The following is a 9,383-nucleotide window of genomic DNA, read 5'->3' on the forward strand; positions in this document are numbered from 1 at the left end:
ATTTGCAAGTTTAATACCAAGAATTGGCACGTGTATTTCCAGTTCACATACTAGAGAAACCATCATTTTTCCATTTTTCCATACTTTAAAATAACATTTCTATTCAATGGAGAAACCAAGATGAATGAGTGCACCACCAATGTGACATTTTACATTGTGCCGTGAATGTCACAATACTTGGGCTCTACTTGAAAAGTAGAATGAATTCTAAGAAACAGATGCACTTTAAGATGACTATAAAAAAAAAAAATCTAAAAATCGGTGGCAGGCACCAACAGGAAGAGTTTTACCAGGCAATCTAAATCTTAATTATGTAACAGAAAGCTGTGAGAGACCATCAGATATACAAATTTGATGGCTGGTGAAGAGAGTTTGATAAATGACTATGCAGTCAAGGTTTCATAACAGTTTATCGGTGACTTGGTGCCTGCTTAGGCAGAGGGTTGAACTTGAGAAGAGGACACGAATGCACTGGATATTTACCTAGGATACAGGGAAAACAGAGAAGAGCAGCTCAGCCTCTTGGACAGCTTACGAAAGCAGCAACCATCAGAAACAACAACGGATCTGATACAAACTTGAAGTTTACCATATGTGAAAGCCCAGTATGTCTTTCCTACTTAATCTGGAAAAAAGTATCTTACTCATTGTAAAAACATCCTTTATAATTGACAGAACGGAGGTTTCATGGTGGATTCTACTTACATTTCATTTTCTTAAGTTTTCACTGAAATTATTCTTTAAAGTAGTGAGTCTTAGAATTTGTCAGAATGGTTTAAACACTACGTAGTTTCTTTCAGCACCGTGTGCTGGAACTAAGTAACTTAATAGCACAGGAGGGAGGCACTGCCTGAACTTTAGTTTCTTCACGCTCATTCCTTCTTGTCCCCTGCTGTTGGTGCCACACCATATGTTTGGGCAGTAGTGCATATTCTGAATTATATGAAGCACAGTTAATGGAATTATTGACACAACAAATCAATAAACAGCAGTTGATCTGTAGCACTGCATGTTTGGAAAATGATCTAAAAATAAACACATTCTTTTGGCCACAAGATTTTGGCCATCTAAATATCTTCTAGGAGAAAAAAGGGAAATATAGGGCAGATGACATGTTTAGAAATAGAACACCAGGGCTTCTACTTTACCACAAAACAGAAATAAGTTTGTGGAGTATCACGCAGTTAGTACACAGCACAGACACATTTTAAACTCGCAGAAATGCCTAAAGAGCTTTAAAGATTAAGAAGTACAGGGAGAAGAATAAATGTGTATATAAAATTCCGACTAGTAAAAAACTGTTTTACTGTGTGACAAAATGACACGGCAAAAGACAGTGGCATCTGCATGTTTTCCAGATAATGTATTTAGAGTCTTATTTAAAGAATATGAACCATACAAGAGCCCTGGAACAAACATTGCCTCTGTGTACAAATAGTATCAGATGCTCTACATAAACAAAGATACATGATACTGACTTGTAAGTATGTAGACTATACTGACTGGTAAGTATGTAGACCAGAAATCATGCAGGAAATAGAGACTGCAGATATGTTAAGCTCTCGAGGATGCATTTTCTCATAAGAGATATGACCAATAGTTTTTCCCCCCCAAAGTAAAACAAGAAAAATGCATCTCTGTTTATTCAGATATACCTTATTCCCCTATCAAATGTCAAAACTACAGAAGAATTAATTTCAGCTTTGCAGTAACTGCACAGATTTTTTTCATTCACTCAAAAATATAAAGATAAAATTTTCATCTCTACCCATGAGATTTCCACATTAGTTAGCTCTGCATGCTGGATACTTAGTGCTTTCTTTCTAAAAAAACCTTGCTGGATATATAAGACAGCAATAAAACATAATAGCTCCCTGGGTAGCAGATGCAGTATTCTTTGGAGAACTGTCTTCATAATTTGCAGTATCTACATGACATGTTTGTTTATGATTTTGGGAAGCAAGACAAGCAATTAAAAAAACCTCAAAAAACAAACAACACAAAAACAAAGCCCATGCTTCCACACAGACAGCAGTTTACAGCCCTTAAAAATATATGCCTACATTTTCTATCATTCATTCAACCAGTCTCAAACGCCAACTTTGGTTCCTCTGTGTGTGTGCTACACTTTATTAAGCAGATTGAAGCAAATCAGCCCCATGCCTCAAATGACTGTGGCAAATACCCTAGCAGCACTTTTCAAAAGTACTTCAGATCTGCCAATTCTTACAGCTACATTCTTTGATAGGTTAAGTTTATTTGTATTAGTGCTCAATGCAATTCTAAATGTTATTTTCTCTTTCTGGGATTCATAGGGCAGTGAAAAAAATCCCCAAACCTCCCTCTCCCCTCCCCCTCCCTCAAAACCTGTACAGAATCAAACTAATTTTAAGTAAACTAAGTAATTTAGTTTAGATTTAGTTTCCAAGTTTCGGTTTTCAATTAAAGTTACACAAAACACCATAAGAAAAAATATTTCTTAATTAAAATTTGGTTATTAAAAATCAATTTATATTCTCAATAAATATACATAACTTCAGCTTGCCAGAAAATAATGCAGTTGGTCCATATTTAGGACATCATCTGTTAGAGCTGCACAACATTGAACAGCTATTACTTAGGGACTCAGCTGTCTGAATTTAGTTCTGTTTTAAGAAATCATTCTCAACTTCCCCAGAACAAATTCATGAAGAATCAAAGTACCATCATATATGTTCCTAAAATTATGCACATTTCCAGAAATTCTTCTTTTACTCTAAAGACACAACCAATCCTTTTTGCATTTCGATAGCTCAGTCATTCTAAGAAATGCATGCATCTCAAGCAAAGATAACAGTTTATCAGGTTATACTTTCACTCCAGCTTTTCACATCCTGATAGCCTTTTATAGATATGTCTCAAGAAGTGAACTCTTCAGAACTCTTTAATGACCAGTAATTTAAAACCATTAACAAAACATTTGTCTGATGGTCTAACATGAATCAGTTTGTTCTATTACAGCAGCCCAGACAAGAGATTCTAGTTTCAGGCACAAAATGCTGGGTTAATGAGGCACTCAAGGTGAAAGACTCCAACATGAGTTGGGCTTGCTGGGCTGTGCAGTCTAAAATTACTGGTCTTTGGAAAAACCACCATTCTGCAGTCAGTAAGGTACTGCTAGAATATACTGGCTGGGATAAATAAGGGATATGTGAAGCGTGTTCTGTCATTTTAGTTTTTTCCTAGGAAAGGCCTTCCCTCCAACCCAATTTCTCATAGTGCTTACACTGTCATGCAGTTGTGACCTTAGCTGCTGCATTAGATATGGAACTTTATTATTATCTCATAAATACACATCTTGCTTTCTTCACTGGAATAGAAGAGCCTGTGAGGTTTTTCCCATGTATTCTTTCTGAGAGTAAAATTTAAGTTTATTTTACAGGACACAAATTGATTCATTGAATAAATCTGCATGTGTAGAAATAAGCGTAAAGGCTTACATTAACAGTTTAATTAGTTTATTGGCCATTTTCTAACACTTACTGCACACTAAATTTCATCCACATGAAATCAGCGTTATGTAACTTCTGCTATAAATTCACACTCCAGCTGATACTTCAGCTATTTTCTTATGTGGATGAATGAAGATAGTCTTCCACTGGCATAACTAAACAAATTAAAATAGTAATTTGAATTAAATCAGAAATGTATTTAGAGTAAAATCACAGAAATTCTGGCTTATGTTTTTACCACGTACTGATTTTTCACCTTAGCTTCTGGATGCCAAATTTTGCACCTTGAAGGCTTACTTTCTGAAAAAGGCTGAGAAATTGAAGATGCGACTGACTTCAAACGGATTCCTAACTACCACCCTCAGCTCTTGAGAACCAAGCCTTTCGTACTCACATCAGATCTCAAAGAATATTGTTCAGATCTTAAGTCACACCTGCAGTTCTCATCCAAACACCTTCCAATTTTGCACGATTTTAGAACAGGTATTCCACAACTGGACACAATCCTCCAAGACATAAAAACTACGAAGTCTTATACATGGAGGTACTAACAGTTCCATGTACAATGGTGGTTTACATAAATCTGCTTTACCATGTAGTGTAATGGACATAATCGGTTACCACATCTCATTAACTTTCAAAAAGTTAACTAATATATAGGGGAGTAAAACCCAGTTGTCATGCTGTATTTCTCATTCTCTTGTCTCTGAACTGCTCTGCACCATGATTGCAAGGAAAACATGCAGTACTCAGCACACTTCTCAGGCAATTAATAAAATTATTCAACTGTTTCAAAAATGTCTAAGGTAGGTGAACATGCCATAAATTGCGGCTCCTTAGTTGCTGGCACCTTAAGTAGGTTTTCTAAAATAAATATTTAGAAAGCTTACCTGTTCATCTTAAAAGAAAACATTACCCTAAATCTCCTTAGAATTTACTACTATGTTGCCCACATAGATTCTTGAAAATAAACTTCAGTGTATAATACAGTGTATCAGCTGAGAGTTGAACAACAGTTTTCAAATAATTTACGCTCTTAGACTGTTCAAAAGTAACTTGCAACTACACAAATATGGCAATGGTTTTCAACGTGACAACATCAGCCAGTGACTGGGCAGGGCCACATCATGCATGACCAGACATGCATCCTTTAGCTGTGCAATCCAAGGCACATACACATCCTATGAGGAAGATGTTGGTGTTTTGGTCAGGTATGGGACTGTTATCGAGTTACGTGATGGAGGAAGGGCTGGGGGATTTTCAGCAAAGAGTGCCAGGGAGCAGGTTACCAGAAAAATTCAAAAGCAAAGTCTGTTCACTGCTTAGATGTGGCATGTTTCTTCTCTAAGAAGAAACAGCAGTATTTAGGCTAAATTTAAAGAGGAGATTTTGAAGTAGGGCTCTCAGGCTTTTTACTGTTACCTTGATTTCAGTTATATTAAATTTTCAGATAAATACTATAGTTTTATTTATTCACTTTCTAATGATTTGTCTATCTAATATCTGGAAACTTAAGAAGGGGAAGTATCATAGTCAATAATTTGCATGGTAAAGGAGGCAACATTTACGTTCAACCCAAGTTTCGCATTGTTTTACCTGTGGTAGTTCTGAAGATACTCACACTGTGCCACATCAATTTTGATTTGACTTCAATTCATTCATAGTAATTATCTCTGTATTTTACTTGAATCCAAGCACTTTAAATAACGAAAATGCAGCTTGAAGTTGGAGACATGTTCGACTGGTAGGAAGTAACATTACAGTACAGTTAGATTATAGTCATGGGCATGATAGCTAAAAAAAAAAAAAAAAAAAAAAAAAAAAGGTATACTCTTGATATTATCCAGTAGAGTTGAGCCAAACCTAAATGAAAGCCCACTTATAGATCTCACATTTATTAGCAAGGACTCAGGGCCTGCAAGTATTCCAGAACTTCAATATCTATCTATTAATAAACCAGTGGCAGAGTGGGACTGCTATCTGCTGACAAGACAGCCTTGATAATACAACAGCAAAGCTATGATTATATAAGCACTCATTTGAGTTTCCATTGCAGATCTGTTGATACTCTGTTTTGAAACCAAGCATATTAAAATTTGACCATTTTGTGCCTTTACAGCCATTTAAAAATCCTTGAAAACTGAAGTGAGAGCACAGGAAATCCTCAGTAAGGATATATGTAATGTTATGACTGCAAAGTTGACTATTTGTGCTGGGACTGCATCATGAGTAAGAGGTCAACATCCACAGTTGAGAAAAGCAAGGTCTAAGTACAGTTTCTAATTCACCTCTCTTATTTCTTTCTCTATGCAGTGACATTTAGACTGTGCTCAGCACTATGGTTTCCTCATTGTCTACAAGAATTTCTAGTAGGACGGGTACACAGAGCGTAACCCCAAATGCTACACCAGCTGTCATCGGATTTTCTCATGAAGAGGACACTTTTAACAGAGCTCCCCTGTTTATATCACATGAGTTTTGTCATCTCCAACAGAGATACTACTTTGAGGATAATGCGACAATCACATTAAATAGAGCACAAATTACTGCTTAGGTATAATCTCTACATACATTTTCGTGCATATAGTTCTGTCTCTGCAGGTGTTAGGCAAGTACGTAGAGCACAGACAAACTCTGAACGCTAAGCCTTAGAATGATGAATTCTAGTTACACGAATTACATACTATGCAGCTCCACATTTCCTACAGGCAAAAGGGCAATATAATCCTTGCTAACAGCCTTCCCAAGGGTGTTGTGAAGATTAAAGATCTGTATAGCATTTTATTAATTTGAAGAGCTAGATGTAACATATTAGAAGCGCTACTGACTTCTGTGAGCCATCACAGGGCACCTTTTTATGATGGATACATTCCTATCAACTTTGATTTTCTTCTTTGGGTGAGAAAAGCCATTTCTCCCAAAGCATGTCCAGTAGTAGGTGTTGCAAAGATGTCCACATATTATCAAATGCGAGAATACTTGCAGTTCCCAAACGTCATAAAATTTTCTCACTTCAGTTAAATGCATAAAGGGAAGAGGAACGATTAGACTTACGGCGTCAAAAATCATCATGCTTGCCTTATTCATAGAAAGGGGAAAATACAGTCTTTTGGAAGATATTGTCTTGTGAGAATTTCCAGTGTCTGCTATGGTAAAAGCCAAAGTTACCACAACACTATCTGAATACAGCAGAAAGTGCCCCAGTGTTCTGTGGAAATATTGTAGATTTTATGTTCTGTGAACTCTCCCATGCTACATGAGCCCAGCATAATCATAATTATGAACAAGCCAGTATCTATCAAACCTGTTAAAATGTGAAACACTGGTTGTCATATCTATAAAAGCTACTACACAAAATTAAATCCACTTCCATATGAACTTTTTAAGAAAAAGAAGGTATTACTGGAATATGTTAATCTATGAATAAAAACACAAAGACTGTTTCAGCAGTCTGTTAGGTCCAGACTCTACAAGCTGGCCTCATCAAATTCTGTATGGACCTGTGTGAAGCAACTTCGTTCCTGTAGAGACCTTAGCAAGGGAGGAAGAAAAAAAAAATCCAACAGCAGCAATATTTTTGTCTGATTCTGAGAGTTAAATAACATTGTGTTATCCACATACTACTGAGCCCTTTAGTAAACTATCCTAGATCACACCTATCCTACTTTCACAGGAAATCCAGACAGATGGAAAGTACATATGAAATTCTGTACTTTCACAGAATCACAGAATGTTAGGGATTGGAAGGGACCTCGAAAGATCATCTAGTCCAATCCCCCTGCCAGAGCAGGAACACCTAGGTGAGGTTACACAGGAAGGTGTCCAGGTGGGTTTTGAATGTCTCCAGAGAAGGAGAATCCACAACCTCCCTGGGCAGCCTGTTCCAGTGTTCCGTCACCCATTTCAGCCTCAAAGAATTCAAGCAAATAATTTTACTATGAAACTTTCTACAGAAAAAGTAGAAATACTTATTTTCAATTATGTTGCATGATAACTAAATGTCACTTCCTGGGTAACATACACAAATCACAAATGAAATGTTACAGACCCATGAATGCAACATCACTAGCCCCTGTTAAGAAAAAATAATAATAACAGATATGTACATCCTTACAGCTGACAGAGCTGGAAATTTAGCATACAATTAACATTGCTATGACAATTATATACGCAATGGTTCAGTTAGGTGGCAGAAGGAGACCAGGGCATACAGAAATAGAGACTGAAAGAAACCTCAGAATTAACAGTTCCCTCTTGTGACAACATTGGACAACTGTGTTTGCCACCCATACTAAAGTGGGTGGCAAAATGGGTGGGGTGAAACTTCAATTTTTAAGTCCTGAATAAGTCTACACCGCTCCACAGTGGAGCGCTTAGTGCCAGGTTTGGTGTAAGCGAGCTGGCACCTCCGCTCCCGGCCACACCGCCTTTGTTCTCCGGTGCCAACCGCTGCAGCATCCAGAGGGGAAGGGAACCCCCGGGTAGGTACGGGGGGTGTCCCGGCACCCCCAGGCACCCGGGAAGCCTCCAGGACCCCCTCCGCCAGCGGGGGACGGCGCCGGACAGAGCAACCCCGGGGGCCGTCGGGGGCAGCGCCGCAGCAGGCGCCACGGCGGGGGCCACGCTGGCCCCTGCGGCCCGCCGGCAGGCCGCGCCCGGGGGTGTGCGGGGGAGGCCGCCCGGCGGCGGGGCCCTCACTCACCTCTTCCACCTCGATCTCTTTGTAGTCGATTTCTTCGAAGTTGAGGACCGGGGGGGTTTCAATCATTTCAGCGGAGGCGGCAGCGGACATCCCTCCTCTTTCACCTGGGGGAGTAGAGACCAGGGCAGGCCGGGAGCGGAGAGCTCGGCGCCGGGCAGCCGAGGGCCTGAGCCGCGGCCGGGGCTACGCGGGGCGCGGCGGCGGCTCCCGCCCTCCTCGGGGGCGCAGGTCGGGGAGGGCCTGGCCGAGGCGCCGCCTGGGCCTCCGCGCGGGGCGAGGCCGCATCCGCGGCGGCCGCGGGCCTCAGTGGCGACGGGCGGAGGCCTCGCCGGCGGCAGCGCCGCCGCTCCGCATCCCGCGCCTTCCCGCACCCCCGCGGAGAGCCGCGCGGACTGCCCTAGGCCGCGGCCTCTGCGGAGCCTGGGAACCTCCTCGGCCGCGCGTCCCCCGCGGAAGGAAGGGGGCACCCCGGGGCCTAAGCTGGCCGCCTCCGGCAGCACCGGCGGGGCAGGGGGCCGCGGCGAGGGTGGGGGAGCCGCTCAGAGCCGCGCCGCGGCCGCCGCCGCTGACATCAGAGCCGCTTCCTGCTGCCCCGGCCAGGCAGGCGGAGGAGGGAGCGCCGACGGAGGGGGCGGGAAGGGGAAACGCGCCGGCAGCGGCTCCACCTCAGGCGGCCGCGGCGGGGCCACGGCCCCTGCCACGGCCCGCCCACCGCCGCCCCGCCCCGCCACCCGCCTCCGCCAGGGGGAGCAGCCACGGCCTCGGCCCCGCTTCCTCCACCCGCCGCCGCGGTCGGCAGGAGCGGGCTGGCGGCTGGTGGCCGCTGGGGAAGCGCGACAGTGGCGGGCAGCGCTGGCTGTTACTGGGGCGGGAGGGACGTCGCTGCCTTGGCGGCAAGTCTCTGCCGGAGCCGGAGGGGCAGAGGCAGGGGGGCCTCCCCGGGCCGCGGGCAGCTGCCCGGTCCCGCGTACCCCAGGGCCTCGGCCGCTGCCCGGGGCCGCACGGTGTCTCTGCTCTGCAGGAGGCCGGCGGGACAGAGGGCGCCGGCCGGGGCTGAGGCAGCCGCCCGCCGCGGTGCCGCCGTGCGAGTGCGGGGCAGCGCGCCTCGAGTGCCGAATGTTCCGTTTCCTTATATATATATGTGTGTGTGTATATGTGTATATATATATATGTATTTCCTAAGGGGAAGT

General features: G+C 43.1%; 1 protein-coding gene across 4 annotated transcripts in view; it reads right to left on the bottom strand.

Annotated features, from left to right (window-relative positions):
* Nucleotides 1-8,832, bottom strand: part of MAP3K7 (mitogen-activated protein kinase kinase kinase 7) — a 49,724-nt gene extending 40,892 nt beyond the window's left edge. For 2 of the 4 annotated variants that reach the window (XM_065631119.1, XM_065631118.1), the window contains exon 1: nt 8,194-8,832. In XM_065631119.1, coding sequence (XP_065487191.1) covers nt 8,194-8,283 — 90 coding nt within the window. In that variant the 5' untranslated portion in view covers nt 8,284-8,832. The remainder of the gene's footprint in view (nt 1-8,193) is intronic. The other 2 variants (XM_065631122.1, XM_065631121.1) reach the window with 1 other exon arrangement.
* Nucleotides 8,833-9,383: the final 551 nt, after the last annotated feature.

The sequence above is a fragment of the Caloenas nicobarica genome, chromosome 3, assembly GCF_036013445.1.
Source record: "Caloenas nicobarica isolate bCalNic1 chromosome 3, bCalNic1.hap1, whole genome shotgun sequence".
NCBI lineage: Eukaryota > Metazoa > Chordata > Aves > Columbiformes > Columbidae > Caloenas > Caloenas nicobarica.